This window comes from Lutra lutra, chromosome 14, assembly GCF_902655055.1.
Source record: "Lutra lutra chromosome 14, mLutLut1.2, whole genome shotgun sequence".
Taxonomy (NCBI): domain Eukaryota; kingdom Metazoa; phylum Chordata; class Mammalia; order Carnivora; family Mustelidae; genus Lutra; species Lutra lutra.
In genome coordinates, this window is record NC_062291.1 from 34365684 (window position 1) to 34393425 (window position 27742).

General features: G+C 37.8%; 1 protein-coding gene across 4 annotated transcripts in view; it reads right to left on the reverse strand.

Moving 5' to 3' along the window:
* Positions 1-27742, reverse strand: part of MICU1 (mitochondrial calcium uptake 1) — a 234645-nt gene that overhangs the window by 87528 nt on the left and 119375 nt on the right. For 2 of the 4 annotated variants that reach the window (XM_047701931.1, XM_047701929.1), the window contains 2 exons: positions 24284-24289; positions 22688-22802 (listed from right to left, as the gene is read on the reverse strand). In XM_047701931.1, coding sequence (XP_047557887.1) covers positions 22688-22802; positions 24284-24289 — 121 coding nt within the window. The remainder of the gene's footprint in view (positions 1-22687; positions 22803-24283; positions 24290-27742) is intronic. The other 2 variants (XM_047701930.1, XM_047701928.1) reach the window with 1 other exon arrangement.

Consider the following 27742-nt stretch of genomic DNA (forward strand, 5'->3'; position numbering starts at 1 on the left):
CACCTTTGACCAGGGAGCCCGTGGGCCATACCTCGACTATATGTTCTTCCTCAGAAGAGTGAAATAGCCTTGCAAATGGAAACCAGTGGCACAACCAGAGGAAGAATACAACAGAGGAAAAACAAAACAGGCCTATGGTCTTTGTCTGTGCATTACTACTTCACTTACTACTGCTGCTCTTCATTCATTGACCCAGTGGGATATGATGAGTCCAATTCCTGGTGTGAGGTTGCTAAAAAAAATTAATGGATAAATATAAATGTTCCAAACATCTGGTGCCAGCCAGTGTCTCCTAAGAACCCTGAGAAGGTACATCAGCTCTTTGATAAATGCAAAACCCCACGGATGCTTTCCAGATGTCATTCATTTCATGTATACCAACAGGCCAAGACTCTAGTATCACACTCCAGAGGCCTCGGGACTTTTCCCAAAGACCCTCTACATATCACATGAGTGGAGGCAGACCTCAGTTGTGGAGAGGTCTCTTGGGACACCCTGATAAAAGAAGCAGCCACCTATGAAGAGGGCTCATAGTGATGTCATCCAAAATTTTCTGATAAAAACACATAAGATTGGGGCGCCTGGGTGTCTCAGGGGTAAAACGTCTGCCTTCGGCTGGGGTCATGATCCCAGGGTCCTGGGATCAAGCCCCGGATCAGGCTCCCTGCTCAGCAGGAAGCCCGCTTCTCCGTCTCCCACTCCCCCTGCTTGTGTTCACTCTCTGTCAAATAAATAAAATCTTTAAAAACAAAACAAAACAAAACACATAAGATTAAGGTAACAGGAAAAAAAATTAAGAAGTAGAAACTGAGATAAAAAAACTACTATACCTTAGTAAGTCAAGCAGAGAGAGTCAATTATCATATGGTTTCACTTATTTGTGGAGCATAAGAAATAACGAGAAGGACATGGGGAGATGGAGAAGAGAAGGGAGTTGAGGGAAACTGGAGGGGGGAGATGAACCATGAGAGACTATGGACTCTGAAAAACAATCTGAGGGTTTTGAAGGAGCGGGGGGGTGGTGGGAGGTTGGGTGAGCCTGGTGGATATTATGGAGGGCACGTATTGCATGGAGCACTGGGTGTGGTGCATGAACAATGAATTCTGTTACACTGAAAAGAAATTAAACAAACTATACCTTAACTGAAATTCAAACCATTAATATTTTATGTAGCAGGACACAAAGAAGGGAACTAATTGGCTATTGCAGGTTTTCTTATTTGTTTTCTTTTTTCTTTTTTAAAGATTTTTTTAAAATTTATTTATTTGACAGAGAGAGAGAGCACAAGCAGGCAGAGAGGCAGGCAGAGAGAGAGGAGGAAGCAGGCTCCCTGCTGAGCAGAGAGCCCGATTCGGGGCTCGATCCCAGGACCCTGAGATCATGACCTGAGCCGAAGGCATTGGCTTAACCCACTGAGCCACCCAGGCGCCCCTCTTATTTGTTTTCTTGATTGTTAGTCACAACTGCCAAAATGTGTCAACTGGACAGTATCTCTAATGACCCTAAAATCCATTACTTTCTTGAAGATCTATCTGGGCTATATGCCTGTTTCCTCCAAGATGCTACAGATCCTGAGACCCATCAGTTTTTCCCTGAACAGGGCAGAAGTGAGAAACACACCTCAGGAGGCATCCCTGCCACCAGTGGAATAGCTGACTGGGTTACTGAGGCTTCTAGTGGGAAGGAGGAAGGAAAGGGGAAGGATAAGTCCCCTAGCTACTGATACTCATACCAGGGCCCTCCCTCTCCTCACCTATTTGCTGCCTGGATCTCCGTGCCCATCCTTCCATCATGGCGATCATGGCTAAGGCTAAGGCTCACAGTGAATAGAAAACATTGAGATAAAGCCCATGTCCTGCTGTGCAAAATTGGCCTGGTCTGAAGGGCTTATCATTTCCATGACCACAGTGACCCAAATGACCCCCCCTCCTACATTTCCAACCCTTAGAGAGGCCCTATTTGACCCCGAGTCCAGAGAATTATTTTCAGTGCACTCCCTCCAATCACAGGGTGATGCTACTACATTTTACTTGGGACTGCCAAAACCATCCAAAAGACACTAACATTCCTAAGAGTTTCTTTCTAGGTCCCTTGAAGAGTAAATCTTACCACATTGTTGAAATGTAAATACCTCAGGGGGTAACCAAAATACTGCTAAAAGAAAGAAAAAGGAGAAAGAGGCCTTCTAAAATACAAACTGCCATATAAAAGCTCCATGAAAACTGTAATGCCTAGAACAAAAGTTTAAAAGAAAAGAAGAGCAAGAAAGCCTAGAAACATGAGGTGAAAGAAGACCAAATAAAATCACAACAAAGTTAAATGAATGAAATTCCTCTACTAAAAGACAAATGCTCTCAGATTGGAGCAAACCATGTTATTTATAAGAGATATATCAAAAAAATTATAAAGATAAAAAGACTGTTGAAAGTGGAATATTGAAGTCCCCTAATATTAATGTATTGTCACCCCTTCAGATCTGTTAGTATTTGCTTAATATACTTAATTGTTCCAATGCTGGATGCATATTTAAAATTGTTATTGATGAATTAATCCCTTTATCATTATATGATGACTTTATCTCGGTTGTTTTTGACTTAAAGTTTACTTTGTCTGATATAAGTATACCTATTCCTGCTCCCTTCTGGGTTTCCATTTGTGTAGAATCTTCCTGCATACCAGTACTTTGAACCTATGTGTTCCTTTAGCTAAAGGGAGTCTGTTGCAGGGAGTATATAGTTGGGTCTCGTTTTCTATGAATTCAGCAACTCTCTGCCCTTTGTTTGAAGAATTTAATCCACTTCATTTAAAGTAATTATTGATTGGTAAGGACTTAGAGTTGCTATCTTACAGTTTTCTAGATTTTCTGTAGTTCCTTTGATCTTTTTTTTTTTTTCCTTGCTGTCTTCCTTGGTGAATTTATGACTTTCTATAGTGGGTATGATGAGGGAACAGAAAGCAAGCTGAAGACAAAGCAGAAGATAACACACCCGCAACCCCCCATCCCGGGGGGCCCCGCCCATGGGCTATATGTGACATCCCTCAGTCAGTCTTGGCTGCCCTAAAGCTAAGGAAAGGAAAAACAAATAGTTAAACTTATAAAGATTACAATCCTACAAGACAGAGGAGTCTCCCTCAGTTTATAAATATCTTAGCAATCTATAAGAATACAGCATTTCTATCAATAACTTGCTTCCAGAAGGGAAAGTAAATACAATTAAATGTCCTTATAACCTGCAGCCCACAGACAGATACTTGAAGTAGGCAGAGTGTAACTTTCTTTCAGGAAGTTCCCAACTATCTTATGTTAATGCCTTACTTGAGGGATAAACAACCTTAACTTGCAATGGCAAGGCCTCTGATATCCTGTGAGTCAAAGCTTTAACATATATAACATATATCAAAGTTCTTTCTCAAAACCTACCTCTCCCAACCCCATAGAATATAATCAGCCATCCCTCAAAACCCTGCAGCAGCAGCTCTTTCTGCCCATGGGTCTTGCCCCTGTGCTCTAATAAACCACCACTTTGCACCAAAGATGCCTCAAGAATTCTGTCTTGGTCATCAGCTCTGGACCTCAACCCACCAATCTCAAACTCCGTCACATACACTTTACTTTCCTTCTCTTTATCTTGGGGGGCTCTACTGTAGCTTTTGATTTTGTGGTTACTATGAGGCATATTTGAAACATCTTCTTAGAGGTGGAGTTCCCTCTTGGTGCTGAGCAATGCTGATTTGAGGGATGGGATGGAACAGGCAAATGTAAATGTTTTTCCTTCCTTTTTGTGTGGTTATTCACAAATTATTTGTTCCACTGTGTTGAAGTTTCTTTTCTTTTTAAAGATTTATTTATCTTAGGAGCACCTAGATGGCTCAGTCAGTTAAGCGTCTGCCTCCGGGTCAGGTCATGATCCCGGGATCTTGGGATGGAGCCCCAAGCTGGGCTCCCTGCTCAGCGGGGAGTCGGCTTCTTCCTTTCCCTCTGCCTCTCCTCGAGCTCCTTCTCTCTCTCTCTTGCTTACTCTCTCTCAAATAAAATCCTTAAGAAAAAAAAAAAAGAGATTTATTTGAGAGAGAGAGAGAGCATGCGTGAGTGGGAGGTCCAGAGGGAGAGGGACAGAGAGAGAGAATCTGAAGCAGATTACAGCCTCCGCACAGAGCCCAAGGTGGGGCTTGATCTCACCACCCTGAGATCAAAGCCTGAACCAAAACCAAGAGTGGTATGCTTAACCGACTGTATCATCCAGGCACCCCTGTTGAAGTTTTTCAAGTAGACTTCAGAGCTCTCCTAGGGCTGCTTCTGTTTGTGGACAGCCATCTAATTGTTGATCTTTATTGGGAGGGATGGAGGCCGGGTTCTCCTGCTTCCTTGTCTCTGTGACATCACTAAGTGGGACCGTCACTCTGGTGGTTCCATTTCTGGAACTCCATTTTCTTCAGAGAAGTTTCTAGGATTTAAAATTAAGGTCATATTCCTATTTTCATGGATCTTATTATACTACTACTATACCCACTGTATGAACCCAATCATTTAGAAAATCTTATGGACCTACAAACGTCCTCTTGAATATATTTCTAGATTATGGGAATTTATAGTCATTTATGATTTAGAATGAATTCATTTAATCTGAGGATTTAATTTTTTTTTAATTTGTTTGCTTTCCCAGTAATCTCTATACCCAATGTGGGGCTTGAACCCATGACCTAATATCAAGAGTAACATGCTCCTCTGACTGAGCCAGTCAGGCACCCCAGATTTAATTTTTTTAAAACCTAAATTCATTGTGAGAAAGGTAAATTTGTCTTTTGGAATGCAGGATGAGGAGAGGCAAATATAGATATCCCTCTGGTGGCTTAGTACAAAGCTGGCTTAGTAGATATGAATTAGCTCAATTAAAGAAGATGCTGATACCACCCATGGAGTGGAAGCTCCTTCTTTCTAACAAGATCACTTTGTCAAACAGGATGCTCTTGTTATTATATAGCTTCTTGGATGTTCTCTGCCTCCCATCTCTGTAATTACAGAGAGTTATGGGGGCAATATCTTTTTCCTAGAGTCCTTTCTATGATGTGTTCCAGCTGTGTCTGAAATAACTAAGCATACCTTCTTCTGCTAAATGATAAAAAGATAGGGACTGGGTAATTTTGCTGCCTTTCTCCCCATGAACTGCTCCATTATTTTATTTTAAAGATTTTATTTATTTGAGACAGAGAGAAGGAGAAAGAGAGCATAGGGTGGGGGCATGGTGGGTGAGAGCAGAAGTAGGTTCCCTGCTGAGCAGGGAACCCCCAACATGGGGCTCGATACCAGGACCCTAAGATCAGACCTGAGCTGAAGGCTGACGCTTAACCGACTGAGCCACCCAGGTGCCCCTGCTTCACGATTTTAGATTACATTTAGACTACATAGTACCAGTAGTATGTGTGTTTGTGTTCCTTTTGTACAACAAAGGGGGAAAGTAACTTTTTGGATGAAGAATTTCCTAGAAGCCAAAGAATTTAGTCTCCTTTGACACTGAAGACCAGCCTTTTTTTCTTTTTAAAATTTTTAAAAGGTTTTATTTATTTGTCAAGGAGAGAGAGAGAGAGAAAATGCATGAGCAGGCAGAGGGGCAGGCAGAGGTGGAGACAGAAGCAGGCTCCCCGCCGAGCAAGGAGCCCAGTGTGGGACTCGATCCCAGGACCCTGGGATCATGACCTGAGCCAAAGGCAGTGGTTTAACTGACTGAGCCACCCAGGCATCCCAAGACCAGCCTTTTGACACTGAAGACAAACCTCATTTGTCCTGGTACAGATGTAAGGGCTTCCTTCCATCTGTGGGAAGAACCTATGCAAGAAGGAAGCCCTATGTGTCTAATTAATAATGTTCCACTACTGGAAAGCCTAGAAAGCCATGCACAAAACAGATTTCTGAGCAGGGTTACTGCTATAAAAGGCTGGGGAAAGATTTCCTGATGAATTCTGCAGAAAACAAGAAGACAGATGACCCCCATCTGTGAGAAAAAAATGGTGCTAAGATAAAACAATGCTCTCCTTTGGATATTGTTACCTCTGGGTGCTGAAACAAGTTGAATTAACAAAATCCTTCTGGCCTCTGTACTGAGAATGGACTGTAGAGAAGCAAGAGTGAAAAAAGAATAACCAATTCAGGAGGTACTAACATAATCCAAGAGACATGAGAGGACAGTGAAAAATAGTGGGATTCTGGACTACCTCAAGGTAGAGCTGACAGGATTTGCCACAAATCAGAAACACAATATTCAGACTATTTTTTAAACACACACACACACACACTTTTCTCTTTTCCCAAAATAAATTCATGCAATATGTATATTTTGACTTATCAACACCTTATGAATGTTTTTCCATGCTAATAAATCTGTGTTACATTACATATTAGGTGCTGTACTGAAAATTACTGCACAAATGTATAGTAATTTGTTCAGCCATCTGATATTTGAGTTCTTTCCAATATATTTTTTGACCATCAACATCATTATACATGTGATCATCTTATTAGCCTAAACTTGTACAAATGAGATCGCTAAGCTAAAGCTTAGCACTTTTATTTATTTATTATATATTATTTATTTATTTATTAGTCCTTTGGAAAGTGTTTGAAAAACACTGTCAAGGTGGTTATGGACACTGGGGAGGGTGTGCGCTATGGTGAGTGCTGTGAAATGTGTAAACCTGGTGATTCACAGACCTGCACCCCTGGGGATAAAAACACATTATATGTTTACAAAAAAAATTAAAAAACAACAAAAAAAAAGATTCTAAAAAGGTATGTCAATAATTCATGCTTTCACCAATACTACATATTGTCAATTAAATTTAAGTATCATTCCAGCAGTTAATTCTGATGCACAAATGGTTTTGGGTATAGTATGAACTTGGTAGTCAAATGAGAAGGGGAACAACTGCCCCCTTTTTTTTTTTTTAAAGATTTTATTTATTTATTTGACAGAGAGATCACAAGTAGGCAGAGAGGCAGGCAGAGAGAGAGGAGGAAGCAGGCTCCCCGCTGAGCAGAGAGCCCAATGCGGGGCTCGATCCCAGGACCCTGAGATCATGACCTGAGCTGAAGGCAGCGGCTTAACCCACTGAGCCACCCAGGCGCCCCGAACAACTGCCCCTTTAAAAGAGGTAATCAACCCTCATCTTTACCCCAGTTTCTCAGAGGTCTAAAGGACTTCACCTTTGAGAGTGATCTCAGGTTAGAAAAAATTTGATTCACCTCATGCAGTTTTGAGGACTAAGCCCAAGTCTAAGCTAGTTTAACTGTAGGGCAGATGGGGGATAAAGCTGCCCAGGATGCAAGGGACAGCCATGGTGCCTACTCTTTGTATAGCTCCCAGACAAACCCACAGTATCTCTGATTTCCTGGTCTAGAGTCAGTCACAGGATAGCCAGGACGTTATGACTACAAGGTGTAGAGGGCAGGAGTTAGTCTGCCTTTCCTAGCAACACTTACCGAAAGGATCTGATTAGAAGATCCATGTTTTTACTCTAATAAAAAAAATTTTTTTTCAAACATAGAGCTCGATCTCATGACACTGAGATCAAGACCTGAGCTGAGATCACGAGTCGGACACTTAACTGACTGGGCCACCCAGGTGCCCAGTAAATTCTGACCATGATGAAAAAACATTTAGAAATGTAATGTATATTGGAACAGACTTAAAATTCACATTTACTTAGTCTTGCTTTTATTTGGAAATCCTAAAAATGAAAGAAACTACATGAGTTTTACCATCATGACATATAGACTCTGCAATGGCTATAAAGAGAACTCTTTATTCTTTATTGCCTCTCAGTGTAATTTAGTTATTTAATGTCAGTTGGCAAGGTTTTTTTTTTTGTTTTTTTTTTAAAGAATATGAAACACTACATGTCAAGTACCTGGATTTGAAAAATTCATAAGGTTGTGAAAACTATCTGAATTCCTTCAGCAAGGCTTCACCTGTATAGACTTATTCCTTCTAATTATTCTATTTACATTTTTCTAGAAAATACTTTTCAGCCCTGATTCTCAAAAAAAGATATATAACTTCCTATCTGAAGAGAAGAAATAGCTATGTTTCCAGTTCATAGTATATTAACCTGTCTTCGAGCTGCATCTCAGCCTCAGTTACTGGATGACCTTCTGAGAGCTGCCAGAAAGAGTCTTTCATTTAAATTGCTCTTCCTTACACTGTTGCTTGACAGCTATGTTACAGGAGAGTATTCAATGCCAGAGATGTCAAAAAGCTTGGATTCTCCAAGCGTTCCTGGGACCAAGAATCTGAAAGGCATGCCAGTGCTTTACTCTTGATTAAGGTCATGCTCTACTTTAGGAATATATTTTCTTCAAATGCATGTTACTATTTTTATGCCCAAATTACATATGCTATGAGACAGATTCTCAATCCTGTCTTGAAAGATCTTACAGAATAAACAACTACAGGGGTGCCTGGCTGGCTCAGTCAGTAAAGCATGAGACTCCTAATCCTGGGGTTGTAAATTCAAGTCCCACGATGGGTGTAGAGATTACTTACAAATAAAATCTTTTTATTATTTAAAAAAAAATTTTTTTAAAGATTTTTATTCATTTATTGGACAGAGAGAGAGATTACAAGTAGGCAGAGAGGCAGGCAGAGAGAGAGAGAGGGGGAAGCAGTCTCCCTGCTAAGCAGAGAGCCTGATGTGAGACTTGATCCCAGGACCCCGAGATCATGACCTGAGCTGAAGGCAGAGGCTTAACCCACTGAGCCACCCAGGTGCCCAAAAATAAAATCTTTAAAAAAATTATCTTGCTTGACTTTTATTTCATTCTATGTGGTTTTTGTCCACTCCATATGCTCAATCATAGCCACAGTGACAGCTTATGCCAAGATACAACTTACTGCATAGATGCTTAGGATTAACTGCTTTAATAAAGAAACTGGATGTTTGATACTTAATTCATGCTAATTTGAAGGACCCTCTTTACATGTGATGGTTTGGCATTCACCCAAAAGTTACTTGTTTTTTCAGTTTAGTGTCCAAATAGAAAAATTTAGCTATTCTAAATTTTCTAGAATAGCTATTATTTTAAAACAGTTTTAAATACTAGGCAGGACTACTAGTATACATTGGTACTGTATACTAAATTAACTCTTCAGAAAAATTCTTAGATACTTATTTAGCCAACAAATATACATGGAGTACTTATTATGTGCCAGATACTGTGTTGAACACTTCTTCAGAAGGAGCAGTGTGATTGGGTGGCTCAGTTGGTTAAGCATCTGCCTTTGGTTCAGATCATGATCCCAGGGTCCTTTAATGGAGCCCTGTGTCCGGCTCCCTACTCAATGGGCAACCTGCTTCTCCCTCTCCTTCTGCCCTTCCCCCTGCTTGTGCTCTTTTGCGCTCTATGTCAAAGAAACACATAAAATCTTAAAAAAAAAAAAAAGAGGTAGTTATTAAGGAAACCATTCCATGACAACCACTATTGTTGCCTTGATTTCCCTTGTGCACCCTCAAATTCCCCAGCACAACAAATAAGCACTTTGTAAAATTGTTACAGGAACAAGTAAACAACACAGAATGAAGCCTAAGCATACCAAATACCATTAAGTTGTGGTTTTAAGGAAAGGTCAACTATATAGGTAGACAGATATATTTGATTCCAGTCCAACTTCTAAGAGACAAACAATGTGAAAAAGTGGGGCTCAGGAGGCATAAACAAAGATCTTTAAATATCATCAATTATTAAGAACTGAATTCTTATACAGCCATCCCAACTATCTACAGAACAAAAACAGGACAGGATGGAGCATGAGGAAGACAGGAAAGAAGAATTAGGAGAGGCTGAAATCTGGAAAACTTTCTATAATTTGTTCTAGGAAAAAAAGAAAGGTAAACTGAGATCCATTTCACACTGTAATAAAGGGTATAGAGATGGGTAGGGGGCTGGGTCTCCTTTCTACTTAAAGGGACTCAGAGAAGCCACATCCCAAACATCCTTTCACACACATATTCTTAGAATGAACAGTATTAGTAGGATATAGTGTTAGGTATTTTGGGATACAAAACCACATGATACAGTTCCTACTTCAAGATATTATTTATTGACCATATCCATTGTCTAAATTTTCACTAATTAGAGATTCTTTTGAATAATAAACATTTTCCTGCAAATATCTCTGAAGCCATAATGAGTCACAATTCAATGTAAAAAAAAATTTTTTTTAAAATTCTAATGTTTGTTTTAAAAAACACAAAATCGGGCGCCTGGGTGGCTCAGTGGGTTAAGCCGCTGCCTTCGGCTCAGGTCATGATCTCAGGGTCCTGGGATCGAGTCCCACATCGGGCTCTCTGCTCAGCAAGAAGCCTGCTTCCCTCTCTCTCTCTCTCTGCCTGCCTCTCCGTCTGCTTGTGATCTCTCTCTGTCAAATAAAAAAAAAAAAAAATCTTTAAAAAACACAAAATCCTAATTGAGGTATGCTAAGAGAAAGGTAGTTTTGATCTAAGAATGAAGGGAGAAAAAGAAATAATTTTATAGGTGAGGGCATTTTCTTGAAAGCAGAGAATTTAGTCTATTTTGAAGTTTTATTTTTCTTGTTCCATGAACTTTAGCCCATTGATAAATGCAGCCAATTAGGCTTCCGTTTCCAAGCGCCTAAGGCAGAGATGTAGAACCAGGAGAGACCACCTCTCTTTTGTCTTCTGGAGTCCCTACCTGAATCTCAGATATCAGAGAGAACTGACTCCCTGGAAAAGCAGCACAAAGCCAACATAAGCCATTCACGAGTGGACAAAGTGTGTGCAGACATAACTGTGGTGGCAGCATCAGTCCACTAAGCATACAGAAAACATTGCTAACTATCTCACTCATACCCTCTTCTTTAGAACACAGCCCTAGCTTGATTATTTTTCCTGAAATAGAAGAGCTACCGACATCATGTGCCCTTAACCAGATTTCTCTAACATTTTAAGTCAATATTAGAATTTTATTAGAATTTTCAAAAAATGAAAATGGACCAATTCAAATAAAACATAAGTACGAAAAGGCAAACAACTAGTTTTCTTAAAGTATAAAATTATGAAATCCTCAAGATACAGTCAAACTACATTTCAGTCTTATTTTTGTTATAACCCATAATTTGCTTCTTTTTAGTCTCGGTTCTCCTCTAGCCTTGTGAACCCGCAGAAGAAATCTTAAGCAATTGTTTCCAAAATATTAACTTCCTTTTGCAGATAAAGAAAACATTTTAATCTTCTCAGTCATATGTAGATCTAAGAGAGTTAAACACAAATACCACTCATATCTTGCTCATCTGAGCTAAAATTCTTATGTGGTTGTTGATACAAAGATGAAAATGTTTCAACTTTCTCTAATAGCAGGGTTACTGAAATGGCATAGTGTTCTCAGATACAACTGGCTGAAAATGAATTTAGCATTATAAATATTTGATACATTTAAAAGCATTATTTTATTGTTTTGAAAAAGCTGCATTATTATAAAATCAACAAATTAACCTTAAGATCAGGTAATGGCAGAGAAAGTAGTTACTGGTAATCAATACAATAAGATAATTTTGGCTTTAGAACATGCAAATAAGTATTTCTAAAATTCTAAGCATCTCTTACAGGCAGAGAAATAAAATGGAATAAGGTCAGCCTTTTATCTCCTTTGTCTTACTCCTCATAATGTCAATTTAGCAATGGCAGATAATCCTAGACATAAGAAACTTACCCAGATTAATAGCTAAACCAAATTTTTTCTGTAACTTCCCCAACTCTGATGTCCCAATAAAAAAGATTTGTAGCTGCCTTATTATCTGTTGATAGGTCTCAGTATGTTGCCTTGCCCGAATTTTTCAACAGATCACTTAGGCTGAAAAACATTTTCATCTCTAACTTCTGTAACATTTTCATTAGATGGAATGGCACTAATCAGCACCACTTATCTCCAAGTCATATACACTTTGTGATTGGCTCCTGAGTTTAGAATAGCAAGAGAAATTAAATACAAACTTTCACTTGAATGCTGTTGTAATTTCTCAAAACATTTGTGAGAAATAACTGTCACAATGAGAATGTGGTTTACTTGTCAGTGTATCAAATCCTGCTATAGTGAAAATCAATTCAATTTCTCTACTGATTGCTCAAAATCTGAAGAGGGAATCAAAATCAGAATACACTGAATTATGCCTGACTTTCATTAGGTCTGTTCCTAGGTACTGAACATTCTGTAGCATGTTTGGCTTCTGATTTTTCTGGTGGCTTTTTAAAGATTAATAGTAACTAGTAAGAAAGATGCTTAATAATCAACTTTTATAATTGTTTTATTACTACTTACTTAAGCTATCTAGAATTGTTTTCATGTCACAAGTCCACCATGCCAATAACTTCAGTTAGAACACATATGGAGACAAAGAGCACAAAAATAAATATTTCATAATTGTCAGTGGCCAAGATCCAGATCCTAAGTCATACCATCATTACCTAATGAATCTTAGCATTAGCAAGAATGATCCAAATCAATAAATGCTGTGTAGCATTCTAGAAAAATCCGGATGACCTTTCTCTGCATCTAGTTATGAGAAAAACCTCTGACTCCTATTGTAAGATTTAAGACCAAGAGAGGAGCAAGATGGCAAAGGAGTAGGAGACCTAAATTTTGTCTCATCTCAGGAATTCAGATAGATTAGTTATCAAACCATTCTGAACACTTACGAACTCAACAGATCAAAGAAAAGAATAGCAGCAATTCTATGAACAGAAAAGCTACCATTTCCTGGAAGGTAGGACATGTGGAAAAGTGAATCAGAGGAGTTATTTGGGAGGACAGAGCCTCCATCAGCCAGCTACTGGCAAATGACAGAGCAGCAGAACACAAAATCAGAACTTTTATAAGTCTGCTCTGCTGAAGGATGTCACTTCAATGGCTAAGTAGGGGGTGGAACCCTTGCTGGGACAGTATGGTCCCAGGACCCTCAGGGTCACAGAAAGACCAGGGGTACCTGAGTGTGACAGAGCTCCCAGGTATCGGAGTGGGGAAGCTGGCTGCAAAGACTGAGCCGAGGAGTGAGCTCTCAGTTCAGGGATGCCATAAACTAATCTGCGGCAGTGTCGAGCCACTACTCATCAAGCAGGGACCCTACAAGTGGCAGATCTGGGGAGACTCCCCTCTCTCCCCTGAGAGGAGGAGCACAGGAGCGCACTGCAGGAATATGCTGGGTTTGGATGCTCCAAACAGGGCCGTGCACCAAAGATAGAAATGTTTGGTCACAGGCTGGGGAGCACGGAGCACTGCCGGAGACCAGGGAGACAGGAGGGATTGACTGCTTTTCTCTGAGGGCGCACTGAGGAGTGGGGCCCCGAGCTCTTGCTCCTCCAGGACTGGAGATTGGGAGGCTGCCATTTTCATTCTCATCCTCCAAAGCTGTATGGAAAGCTTTCAGGGAACAAAAGCTACGAGAGCAAACCCGAGCAGGTTACTTAACCTGGACCCTTGTAAGAGGGGGTGCAATTCCGCCTGGGGAAAAGTCACTTGAGAATCACTGCAGCAGGCCCCTCCCCTAGAAGATCTGCAAGAACATCCAGCCAAGGCCAAGTTTATCGATCAATGAGAACAGCAAAATTCCAGCACTAGGGAAATACAGTACATAGAATTCATGGCTTTTCCCCCCATAAGTTTGTAGTCTTTCAAAGTTAATTACTTTTTATTTTCTTTAATTTTTTTCTGTATTTTTAAAATTTTTTCTTTCCTTTTCAACCAACATCTTATCAATTCCTTTTTAAAAATCTTTTTAAAATTTCATTTTACAGTCGTATTCCATCCCTTCATTGTATTTACCCTTATTTTGTGTGTGTGCGTGTGTGTATATATATGTAAGATATATATATGTAAAAAAATACATATATATGTATGTTTTTTGTGTGTATATGTATGTGTATATACACATACATATACATTCTTTAAAATTTTGGAAGGCAGTTTCTTCTTTTTTTTTTTAAGATTTTATTTATTTGAGTAAGAGAAAGAGCACAAGCAGGCAGAGTGGCAGGCAGAGGCAGAGGCAGAAGCAGGCTCCCCGTGGAGCAAGGAGTCTGATGTGGGATTCGATCCCAAGACACCGGGATCATGACCTGAGCCAAAGGCAGCCGCTCAACCAACTGAGCCACCCAGGCATCCTGAGGCAGTTTCTTCTAAGAGACCAAAATACACCCAAAATCTAGCTCTGTTCTATTCACCAACCTGATCATATTCTTTTTTTTTTTTCCCCCTTTCTTTTCCCTGCGGTTTCAGGTCTCTTCTGATTTGCTTAGTGTATATTTTCTGGGGTTGTTGTTACCCTTTAAGCACTTTGTTCTCTCATTCATCAATTCTTCTCTGGACAAAATGACAATACGGAAAAACTCACCTCAAAAAAAAGAACAAGAGACAGTCCAACTGCCAGGGACCTTATTAATACAGACATTAGTAAGATGTCAGAACTAAAGTTCAGAATGACAATTATAAAGATACTAGCTGGACTTGAAAAAAACACTGAAAATACTAGAAAATTCCTTTCTGGAGAAATAAAATCTAACAAGTCGAAATCAAGAAGGCTATTAATGAGTTGCAATAAAAAAATGGAGGCTCTAACTGCTAGGATAAATGAGCCAGAAGCGAGAATTAGTGATATAGAAGACCAAATGATGAAAAATAAAGAATCTGAGAAAAAGAGGGAAAACAACTACTGGATTCAACTATTGGATCACAAAGGGGAGAATTCGACAGATAAGTAATGATATAAGACCAAACAATATTAGAATAACATTTAGGAGTAATTGGGATCCCAGAAGAAAGAGAGGGACAAAAGGCATACTGGAGCAAATTATAGCAGAGAACTTCCCTAATTTGAGGAAGGAAACAGGCATAAAAATCCAGGGGGCACAGAGAATCCCCATCAAAATCAGTTAAAAAACAGGTGAACACCCCAACATCTAATAGTAAAACTTACCAATCTTAGAGACAAAGAAAATCCTGAAAGCATGTCGGTACAAGAGGTCCATAACCTACAACAGTAGAAACATTAGATTCACAGAAGACCTATCCACAGAGACTTAGCAGGCCAGAAAGAACTGGCATGATATATTCAGGGTATTAAATAAGAAAAGTACGCAGCCAAGAATACTATATCCAGCTAGGCTGTCATTGAAAATAGGAGAGATAAAAATCTTCCAGGAAAAACAAAAACTAAAAGAATTTGTGATCCCCAAACCAGCCATACAAGAAATATTGAAAGGGGTCCTCTAAGCAAAGAGGGAGCCTAAAAGTAACAAAAACCAGAAAGGAACAGAGACAATGTATAGTAACAGTCACCTTACAGGTAATACAGTGGCACTAAATGCATATCTTTTAATAGTTACCCTGAATGTAAATGGGCTACATGCCCAATCAAAAGACATGGGGTATCAGATGGGATAAGAAAACAAGAGACCCACCAATATACCGTCCGTAAGGGACTCATTTTAGACCCAAAGACACCTCCAGATTCAAAGTGAGGGGGTGGAAAACCATTTACCATGCTAATGGACATCAAAAGAAAGCTGGAGTGGCAATCCTTATATTAGAAAAATTAGATTTTAAACTAAAGACTATAATAAGAAATGAGGAAGAACACTATATTATACTTAAAAGTCTGTCCAACAAGATATAACAATTGTAAATATTTATGCCAATAACATGGGAGCAGCCAATTATATAAGCCCATTAACAAAAAAATCAAAGAAACACATCAACAATAATACAATAATTGTAGGGGACTTTAACACCCTCCTTACTGAAATGGACAGATCATCTAAAAAAAGATCAACAAGGAAATAAGGGCTTTAAATGACACACTGGACCAGAGGGACTTCACAGATATATTCAGAACATTCCATCCCAAAGCAACAGAATACACATTCTTCTCTAGTGCACATGGAACATTCTCCAGAATAGATCACATCCTGGGTCACAAATTAGGTCTCAACTGGTACCAAAAGACTGGGATCATTCCCTGTATATTTTTGGACCACAATGCTTTGAAACTAGAGCTCAATCACAAGAGGGAAGTTGGAAAGAACTCAAATACAAGGAAGCTAAAGAGCATCCCACTAAAGAATGAATGGGTCAACCAGGAAATAAAAGAATTTTAAAAATTCATGGAAACAAATGAAAATGAAAGCACAACTGTACACATGAAAAAGTGCTCAATATCACTTGGCATCGAGGAAATACAAATAAAAATATCGATGGGATACCACCTCACACCAGTCAGAATGGCTAAAATTAACAAGTCAGGAAACAACAGATGTTGGTGAGGATGTGGAGAAAGAGGAACCCTCTTACATTGTTGGTGGGAATGCAAGCTAGTACAGCCACTCTGGAAAACAGTATGGAGGTTCCTCAAAAATTTGAAAGTAGAGCTACCATACAACTCAGCAATTGCACTACTGGGTATCTACCCCAAAGATACAAATGTAGTGATTTGACCCCTATGTTTATAGCAGCAATGTCCATAATAGTCCAACTATGGAAAGAGCCTAGAAGGCCACCAAGAGATGAATGGATAAAGATGTGGTTTTACACACACACACACACACACACACACACAAAATATGGAATATTATGCAGCCATCAAATAATGAAATCTTGCCATTTGCAACAACGTGGATGGAACTAGATATATATATATATATCTACATAGATATATATATATATATCGTATTTCTAAATAGCTGGGGTTTTTTCAAAAAATATATATATAAAATGCTAAGTGAAATAAGTCAATCAGAGAAAGACAATTATTATATGATCTCATTGATATGTGGAAACTGAGAAACAAGGGAGAGGATCATAGGGAAAGAGGGGAAAACAATGAAACAAGATGAAACCAAAGAGGGAGACAAACCATAAGAGACTCTTAATCTCAGGAAATAAACTGAGGGTTGCTGGAGTGGTGGGGGTTGGATGGGGTGGCTGGGTGATGGGACATTGGGTAGGTATGTGCTATGGAGAGCACTACAAATTGTGTAAGACTGATGAATCACAAATCCGTACCCCTGAAACAAATAGTATTAGTATATGTTGAAAAAAATAAAAAACTAATTAATTCATTAAAAAAATTAAAAAATTAGATTTAAGACCATCAGCTAATGTTGCAGTTGGTTAGTGCAGATAATTAAGCCATTAATAATCATACTTCTGTATTCTCATTCAATTCTTATTAACCTATTTTAAGGATCAGAGGCTTTTTGGAAATTATTTAATAACAGTAATTCTTAACAATCTCTTTATCTTGCCCAGAATGAATCTAGATTTTATTGCTAAGTAGTTTTTTACTAAATACTTAATATTATTTAATGCAGATGCTAAGGCTCATGTAGAGAATTCTTCAAGTTAATCCATCAAACCTGATCACACAGATATGTGATAAAGCAACAGAATGTGTGAATTAGGAATAAAGGGAGGATATAAATACATAAATTCTGAATTATAAGAAGCCAAGCTTGTGTGGAAATTGATTAATTGAAAAACACATTTCCTTCATTCCAGTGGTACTGGATGCAGACTAAAGACAACAACTACAAGAATTGTTTTCAAGTTAGGGTATAAACAGCAAAGATGCGTCTTACATTTGCTAAACTTCCTTTTGGAGAAAATTTTTTAAAAATGTTATAGTCTTGCTTTGTTACTTTGCCTCAATGCTTTATGTGGAATAGATACATCTATAGTGAATACCATTGCAAATTTGTAGTGAATATCATTATAAACTTGTGATCACTGTCATGCAGTTTACATTCTAGGTAATCATACATAAATAAGAAAAAGAAATCAACTCTATAGAACGTTAAATGCTAAGTGCCAAGGAGAAAAAAATAAAGTAGGAAAGGGGTTTACGAGGTATATATGTATGTGTGTGTGTGTGTGTGTGTGTGTGACAGTGTTTAAAACTTTTAAAAGTGTTTAAAAAATTTCAGTTGGCCAAAGAGGGCCCCCATTATCCAAAGCACATACAGATTAGAGTGAGAAATTATGCCACTAGTGATTAAAAGTACACAATATTTCTGCCAAATTGGTTGTTACTCTTGGTGGGTGTCCAAGATATTCTTGTTTAGCTAAAAATCAAACTTCTAAAAAAGTTTAAATAAGAACTGACTCTATTTAATAGGTCAAATTACAATAACATGCTTTTTAAATATTTACTTATATAATATGCTTTGTAAAGAAAAGCTTCTTTCTTTTCTCCCTTCCTCCTTTCTCTTTCTTCATTTCTTTAATAAGGGTATCTAGCTTTATTTTACATCATTGCCCACTCTTTTTTTTTTCTTTTAAAGTACTATGCCCAATGTGTGGCCCAAACTCATGACCTCGAGATCAACAGCTGCATGCTTCCCTGACTGAGCCAGTCAAGCACCCCAGAAAAGCAGCTTTCTTGTTCTTATTTTTAGCAGCAGTAATTATAAATCGAGAAGGGAAATGAATGACTTGCTATGTATAGCTGTCAAATTTTATTTTAGACAACATAGTAGAGCTTTTAAAGTACATGGAGGTCCTAAATGTCAATTCATTTGGGCACAGAGTTCATGTTCTTCAAAATGATGGCAATTTCTTGAACAATACTGAGTCTATCAATTTTGGAAAAAACCCCAGCTATTTAGAAATACGACAGTCCTGCACTGTCTGGGTTATGCTGTTTTACATTGCTCCACTGGTTTTCTGCTAGAAATCAGAACAGCCCCTGTTGTCCACCAGAGTTAATAGATTAATAAATATGCTATTTCACGTCCCCTTGTCCCAAACCACTCCTTGGCAAATCTTCTGATGTTTAAAGAATTGCATTCTCTCCTGTAGGATGATTTGGGAACCATTTAGTTTGACTATATTGTAATGAAATCTTGTTAACCACAAGGAAGATGATCCACTGAGAGCCTCATTTCCTATCATCCTAGCAGCAAGCTAGAACATGGGAAAGAACTGATCTCAGTATAATTCCTATGGCACACTTCCCCCACAGTGGTCAGCTAGGTAAGTGGACCATGCAATGTGCCACGTTCAGATTAAAAGAAGCTTGAGGTGCCCGTTACCTACAGGAGAGTTTATGACCAACCTTCTGACAGTCTGAGAGAAAGAAGAGGCACTATGTAAGTTATGGCTTATCACTGCTAAACATGTGACCATAGACATAAAGCCAGTCAACAGGAGCCTAGATGGTGCAGTTGGCCTGGGTTCAAACCCTGAATCATCTACCTAGTCTGGAACTCGGAACAAATTTTTTGTATGTAACCCTCTGTATGCATCAATTTCCTCACCTGTAAAATGAAAATAATAATAGTACAAACATTATAAGGTTGACGTGAGGAAAATATATGTGTAACTGAAGTCCCCAAAAGAGAAGAAAAGTATCTCAAGAAATAATGGCTGAATTTTTTCCAAATTGGATGAAACGTATAAAACCACAGACCTAAAATGTTAAAGAACCCCGAGACAGAAAACACGAAGAATGCTAAATCAATGTACATAATAACACAAATGAAACAAACAAAAAACTTTGTCCCAAACTAGGCAGTGGCTCTCAACCAGGGATGATTCCTTCCTATCCCCACCCCCCAGGGGTATTTTGCAATCCTGAAGACATTTCTGATTGCCACAATTGAGAGAGGGAACAGGTGTGCTACTGGAATCTAGTTGGTAGAAACCCAGAATGTTGCTAAACCTCTTAAAATGCACAGGATAGCCCCAAAGCAATAAATTAATCCTGCGTCAAACATCAATAGTGCTAAGTTAAGAAACATTAGAGGCGGGGTGCCTGGGTGGCTCAGTGGGTTAAGCCACTGCCTTCAGCTCAGGTCATGATCTCAGGGTCCTGGGATCGAGTCCCGAATTGGGCTCTCTGCTCAGCGGGGAGCCTGCTTCCCCAGCTCTCTCTGCCTGCCTCTCTGCCTACTTGTGATCTCTGTCAGTCAAATAAATTAAACCTTTAAAAAAAGAAAAAAAGAAACACTAGAGGCATATAATCATCAAAATGCTTAAAACCACTGATGTAAAGAGAAAACCTCAAAATCATATCCTTGTATTTTCTCATTCCTGACAATACAGAAAGTACACTTGACCCTTGAACAACACAGGCTTGAACTATGGGGGTCCACTTACATGTGAATTTTTTTTGATACAGTACAGTACTGCAAATGTATTTCCTCCTCCTTATGGCTGTATTAAAAACGTTTTCTTTTCCAGCTTACATTACTGTAAGAGTACAGTATATAAACATATAGCACACAAAATATGTGCTAATTGAATTTATGTTTTCGGTAAGGTTTCCAGTCAACAGTAGACTATCAGTAGTTAGTTTTGGTGGAATTAAAAGTTTTTTATAGATTTTCAACTGTGGGGGTTGGGGAGAGTATCAGCACCCTTGACCCCAGAGTTGTTCAAGGGTGAACTGTATGTGACATTGTAATACTAAGTACTTTTTGTAAATCACCCACTGTATTTAAGCTAGGAGCTGACCACCAAAAAGCAAAGGTGCCTAGACCAGTAGAGGTACTTGGGAGTGGTTCCCAGAATTTATGGGTCAGTGCGATTTTACCTGCCTAAAACAGCTGAATTAAAGGGGTTACACAGTGTGCTTGGTAATCTGAAGGTTCGGCTCTGTGGTCCTTCTGATGCTTTGAAAGATATGAAGGTAAGAGGACTGAGTAGTAGCTATAAATTAAAATCTCATTTCAGCTCAACAGACATTTACAGGGACTACTGCCATTGCACACAGTATTATCAGTACAGTTCTCTAAGCTGGTCTCTTCATGTAAAGTAGTATTTTCTGACATATCATGCCTATTGAATGCAAATTCTATTCACAGTCACAAAAAAGGCTTAAAAACTCCTATCAATTCTGCTGTTTGTTTTTTTTTTAATGACAAGATTTATGGATCTTTCAAAATCAGGAATGAAATGGCATTCTGTGATAGGATATCAAGAATAAAAACCCAGGCAAGGGCACCTGGGTGGCTCAGTGGATTAAGCCTCTGCCTTCGGCTCAGGTCATGATCTAAGCGTCCTGGGATCGAGCCCCACATCTGGCTCTCTGCTCAGTGAGGAGCTTGCTTTTCCCCCTCTCTCTGCCTACTTGTGATCTCTGTCAAATAGATAAATAAATATAAAAAAAAATAATAAAAACCCAGGCAGAACTGGAAACATACTAAATACTGGGCACTGAAGTAGGTACTTCATATCCATGATATTATAATCCTCAAATAAGTAATTTGCATTTGATATTATTGCCACCTTCACTTTGCAAACAAAGCAGATGAACAAGTTCACTGACTTGCCCCTAATCACAAAGCTAAGAAGTGGTGGGCCAAGATCTGAACTGAAGTCTACTGTGGAAAACCATGCCCTACCAAAATAACAACTAGCTTTAACAATACTCAACTTCAAAAAAAAAAAAAAAAACAAACAATACTCAACTTCAGATCGTAAGTGTTCTTTTTTTTAGCTCACTATTCTGGATCTTCATAACAAATCGATACATAGCTACATTGTTAGAGCACTGGTCCACCACATGAATTTATTCAAACACTTTGGTATCCCAAAGACAGCTGTGGTAAGGCATATTAGCCTATATTTCTTCATTTTTCTGTCAGTGGAGGGAAGAAGGGTAAGAATAGTCAGAAGAGCTATGGCAGGAACTGTCTATTGTGTATGTCATTTATTACAAACTACCTTAAAGTTTTATCTTTACAGATGACTAGCCTAGAGAAGGGAGGAAGAGGCAGTTATTTTTGTTTGATAAGTGATACCTGAAAAAGATTTCAGAATCACCTCTTTCAAACATACAAATCAGATCTCTTTGGTTCAATTTAGGTAGATTTTTTTTTTTAAATTTTTAAGATTTTATTTATTTATTTGACGCAGAGAGAGAGACTAAGCATGTGCACAAGCAGAGGGAGCAGCAGGGAGAGGGAGAAGCGGGCTTCCTGCTGAGCAGGGAAGCCAAGGCGGGGCTTGAAACCCAGGACCATGTGATTATGACCTGAGGTGAAGGCAGACATTTAACTGACTGGGCCACCCAGGTGCCCCAAGTTAGACAGATTTTAATAAAATATACAGAGAAAGCTAGAAACATACTTTTTTTGGTTTTTCTGAATGGTTAAAAAAAAAAACCATATAGAGTAGCGTATTTATCAAATAAATTGTTTAGTTTAAAAAAAATCAGCAATTCATCAGTGTTTTAAATGAGTCAAATATGAATTTTGTGTTTTAAGGAGTAATCCTCTAAGATTCAAAAGTGAATATTCAACCCAATTAGAAAAACTGAGCCAATTTTCTTCTTCAGTGGAGAAATGATAGATCAGTATGTGTTTTAATGGGGAAGTAGAAACATTAATAAAGGCTATATAACACCAGGCAATGTATAATCTATTTTCACAGATAACAGGGCTTCAATCACTTAAAGGCAGATTTAACTTTTAGGGTTTTTTTTTTTCCTTACCTTTATTTTGATACTTTATTTTTCTTCCTTTTTCTCAGGTGGTTCTATATATAAGTTACACAGAATTCAAACAAATGAAATTATATGTAACTTATAATTCATTAACTCTACAAACATGTCGTTTCCCCTCCAATCAACTTTTTTCATAGTCCTGTAAGCTCCCTATAAACGAATAAAAAGAAAAATTTATACTTACTGGAAAGAACAGTTGTAAGGAAAATGTAGTCCGAAAAAGATATGAGTCCACATTCTCCAAGTGTGTAAAATATACTGCCTTCATCAGCAAATTTTTCTCGTTCCTGGGCAATTTTCTATTATATATGGGTCCCACCAAGAGAGAAAAAGAAGACATAGCAGAATGAGAACACAGAGATCAATCACCACTTTTATGTAACAGTTTTATGCTATTTATCATAAGCAATTCTCTGATGGCCATTCCAAATTAATGGATCCTTTACAGTTTTCAAGATGATTAAAATTATAAGACAAAAGATGATTTTTTCTGTTTCAACACTGACTTAATATGAACACTAGAAAATAATTTCAATTTTATGAACTCCTGCTATTTGACATATACTGGCTCATTCCAGGACTGGTTTTGTTTCTAGGGTTTAAAAACAATCCACCTAGGGGTGCCTGGGTGGCTCAGTGGGTTAAAGCCTCTGCCTTCAGCTCAAGTCATGATCCCAGGGTCCTGGGATGGAGCCCTGCATCGGGCTCTCTGCTCAGCGGGGAGCCTGCTTCCTCCTCTCTCTCTCTCTGCCTGCCTCTCTGCCTACTTGTAATCTCTGTCTGTCAAATAAATTAAAAAAATCTTTAAAAACAAAAAACAAAACAAAACAAAGAAACAATCCACCTGGATTGTTGAATGACTATATTTTATACCTGAAACTAATATAACACAGTATGTTAACTATACTGGATTTAAAATTAAAGCTTAAAAAATTAAAATAAAAACAATCCACCTTTTTTCTGTAGAGGCATATAAAGTAGGAAAACCAAAACAAAACAAAATGAAATCAGTACAATTTGCCCAAAATCAGCTAACTGCCCAAGAAAAACTATACTACTTGGGATCATAAATGGGTAAGTAAGCAACTATTTTCAAGGACCACACAAATGCTCACAAAACTAATTTCTGAAATACTAATTTTAATTTTTACCTTTTGACCCCAAGAATCTTAGGTTTGGAATGTAGGACAGTTTGCAGAGCAAAGAGCACCTCTGAAAGATAACAGCAAATCAGACATGCATGCTAAGATTTAGGCATGATTTAATTTAGTTGTATTATTGACACCTTGCTGGAGGCGCCTAAGTTTTAGCTATTTGATGAAACTCTCCTAACACTTAGATTTTATTCTAAGTATATATTAATTTTATTTAATCTATAAAACTCACAGAGTTCATTCTTAGCCTTAGTAATGGTGTGTCTGGCAAGTGGTCTCCTCCTGCATGTTTAAGCAAAGCCACTCTGTTTTCTGAATTTCTAGCCAAATGATAAACTGAATGGTGACACTGAAGATATTTTCAAAAACTGAAAAGGATCCTTGGAACTAATTTCCATAAATTCTGGACCAACTAAAGATAGTCAAAGAATTATTCTGGGTACCAAAAGTAGAAATAGGAGGTTTTAAGAACCCAAAACAACAAAGAGCAATCAAAGTAATAATGTCATGCAAGCACAAAATAAGCAGCAGCACTGCAAGCACAACCTCAGGAGGAGTGTCATGAAAACTAAATCAACAAGCACCACCACACCAGCATCCAGGTACACAACTATCCAATAGGTTACCTCTGTCTAGTGAAGATCCCATCATACACCACAAAAGAAAGAAAACTCGTTAACCAATTGAAAATTCAAGGACCAAATGAATCAGCACTGTCTTCTTAATAAACCTTTCCAAAATAGGCTCTATTGGGTATTCGCTTAGAAACAATAACCTTATAAACAGGTTAAAAAGTCCATAGCTGAATGCTAACAAAGCAGTGAGGTTCTGATGGCACGTTCTAGGTAGGAAAGGACTTCTCTGACTCATCTGTGGTGGACAGAAAGCATGGTCCTGCTTGACAGCACTGAGAGATTTCTTTGAACTGACAAAAATGAACACATAGTCCAATGTGTTCAAATTAAGGTTAGATCTCATATCACACTTGATCTTCTACCAAGAGACTGAACACAAATTTCAGACCAAAAAAAAAAAAAAAAAAAAAAAAAGCTACTGGAAGAGAACTAGAGCAGCAAAGCCTTTTCCTGGGAACTTAACATTTTCATTTCTCAAAAAAGGGAGATAAATGGTTACATTTTTACATGACCCAAGATACCATAAAAATAAAGTATGTGAATAAGAAAAAATACATAAAATGAGTACATGCTCCAACGGCATACCATTACTAGCTAGAACAATAAATATGTATAAAAGCTGAGTACTTTACATTAATTATGTAATGATCGTACAGAGAGATTGCTATAAGCTAATAAAATAAATACTGGGATCCAGAAGTTGAGAAACACAAAAAAGTCTTTTAAAGAGTCAACTAAGACAAAGGAGGATATCTAGCAGTATTTTTTTCTAACAATCACCTGGACTATGCTGCTGTTCCAAAGATGACAAAAAGAAATCTAATTCTGTTGCCAACTTTTAATTTTGATATAATTTCAAACTCAGAAAAGTGGAAAGATCAATATAAGAAATTATACTTTTTTCCCTCATTATACATTTTACCTACATTCACCAATAGTTTACAATTACCTTAGTTGCTTTATCATTTTATATAAACATCTTTTATACCTCTGAAAGTCCAATACACACATCCCTTTATATTTAAATACTTCACTATATTCTTCTTATGAACAAAGACATTCTCTTACACATCAGAGTACAAATTTAATAAAACCAGGATATTTAATACTGATACATACTATTATCTCATCCATTCTTTTAAATTTAGTTAACTATTCCAATAATTTCCTTTATAAGTATTTACCCCAGCCCAAGATGCAATCCACAATCGTTAAGTGTGCTTACTTGACCTGTCTCTTCAACCTCTGTAATCCAAAACAGCTTTTTTTGCCCTTCTTTATTTTTTCCTATGGAACTTTATGATCACTTTTGATTGTAGGAAAATTTATGTAACATCAATTCACCATTTTAACCGGACAATATAAATATGTGGGTCTTTGGGTTTTGCTTCTTTCACATAACATGTTTTCTAGGTTCATCCATGTTGAAGCATCAATTAATACTTCCTTTTAATCACCAAATAATATTGCATTGAATACATAACGATTTGTTTATCCATTCATCCATTAAAAGATATCTGTGTTGTTTTGAGCTTTCGGCTATTGAGAACAGTGCTACTGTGAACACTCATGTTCAAGTATTTGTTTGACTATCTGCTTTCAATTCTTTTGGGTATGTGCTTAGGAGTGGAACTGCTGGGTGACATCAAAACTCTATGTTGAAGTTTTTGAGGAATGGCCAAAGTGTTTCACAAAGCAGCTACAACATTTTACATTACTACTACCAATGTATAGAAGTTCCAATTTCTCTACACAGTCATCAACACTTATCTTCCTATTAAAAAAAAAAAAATTATAGCTGGGGTTCCTGAATGACTCAGTCTGGTAAGTGGCTGCCTTCAACCCAGGTCATGATCTCAGGGTCCTGGGATCAGCCCTGTGATGGGCTCCCTGCTCAGCGGGGCATCTGCTTCTTCCTCTCCCTCTGCCCCCTCCCCCTGCTCATGCTAATAAGTAAAAAAATCTTAAAAACAAAAACAAAAAACAAAAAACAAAAAACGGTAGCCATTCTAGTGAGTGTGAAGTTGTATTTCATTATGGTTTGATTTACATTTCCCTAGTGCCTAACAATGCTGTGTTGTGCACGTTTCATATGTTTATTGGCCATTCATATACCTCCTTTGGAGAAATGTCTATTCAAATCCTTTCCCTATTTTTTGAATTGGATTATTTGTCCTTTTGTTATTGAGTTGTAAAAGTTCTTTATATATGCTTTTTTTTGGATTTTTTAGTTGTTCATATATTCTGTATATAACATCTGTATCAGGTATGATTTGCAGATGTTTTCTCCATTCTGTACATTGTCTTTCTACTACCTCAATAATGTGCTTTAACGCACGAAAGGTTTAATACTGATGAAGTTCAATCTGCTTGTGTTTTTGATGTCATATCTAAGACTCCACCACCAAATCCAACGTTATGAAGGTTTACTACTAGGTTTCTTCTAACACTTTGGTAGTTTTAGCTTTTACATTTAGGTTATTGACCCATTTTGAGTTAATTTTTGTATATAATGTGAAGTAGGGATCCAAATTCATTCTTTTGCATGTGAATATACAGTTGACCACACACTGTTTGTGGAAGAGACTATTCTTTGACCACAGAATGGTCTTCACACCTTGTGGAGTATCAGTTGACTATAAATACATGAGTTTATTTCTGGGCTCTCAATCTCATTCCATTGATATTTATGTCTATTTTATGCCATTACCATACTCTTTCTGTTTGTATAATTTTTAAAAAATTATGGTAAAATGTACATAAATTTTATTTTACTTTATTTTTATTATTTTTAAAAGGATTTTATTTATTTAAGAGAGAGAGAATGAGGGAGAAAGAGAGAGAGAAAGAGCATGAGATGGGGGAGTGTTAGAGGGAAAAGCAGACTCCCTGCTGAGCAGGGAGCCCGATGTGGGTGGGACACGACCTTGATCCTGCTCAGGATCATGACCTGAGGCATGCTGCTTAACAAGTGAAACACCCAGGCGCTCCTGTACATAAAATTTTTTAAAGTGTACAACTCAATAGTAGTAGGTACAGTCACAATGTTAAATAACCAACACCACTAATTCCAGAACTTTTTCATCACCCCATTTGAAAACTCCTTCCCCACTCAATAGTCACACTCCACTGCCCTGCTTCTTCTAGCCCCTAATTTACTTCCTGTCTCTATGGAGTCACCTAGATCTTTCATATAAATGGAACCAAACAGCTATTTTCTCAGTAGGCTACTCTGTAGATCACAATTAACATCTTAAATTTATAACAATCTGTTTGAATTAATACCAACTTAGCATCAATAATATTAAAACAAACTCTACTCCTCTAGGGCTCTCATTAAATGTTTTCATAAATTACATCTTTATACAGTGTTCCCCTTAACACAGATTTATAATTATTTTATGCATTTGTCTTTCAAATCACACAGGGGGAAAAAAGTAGTTAGAAACC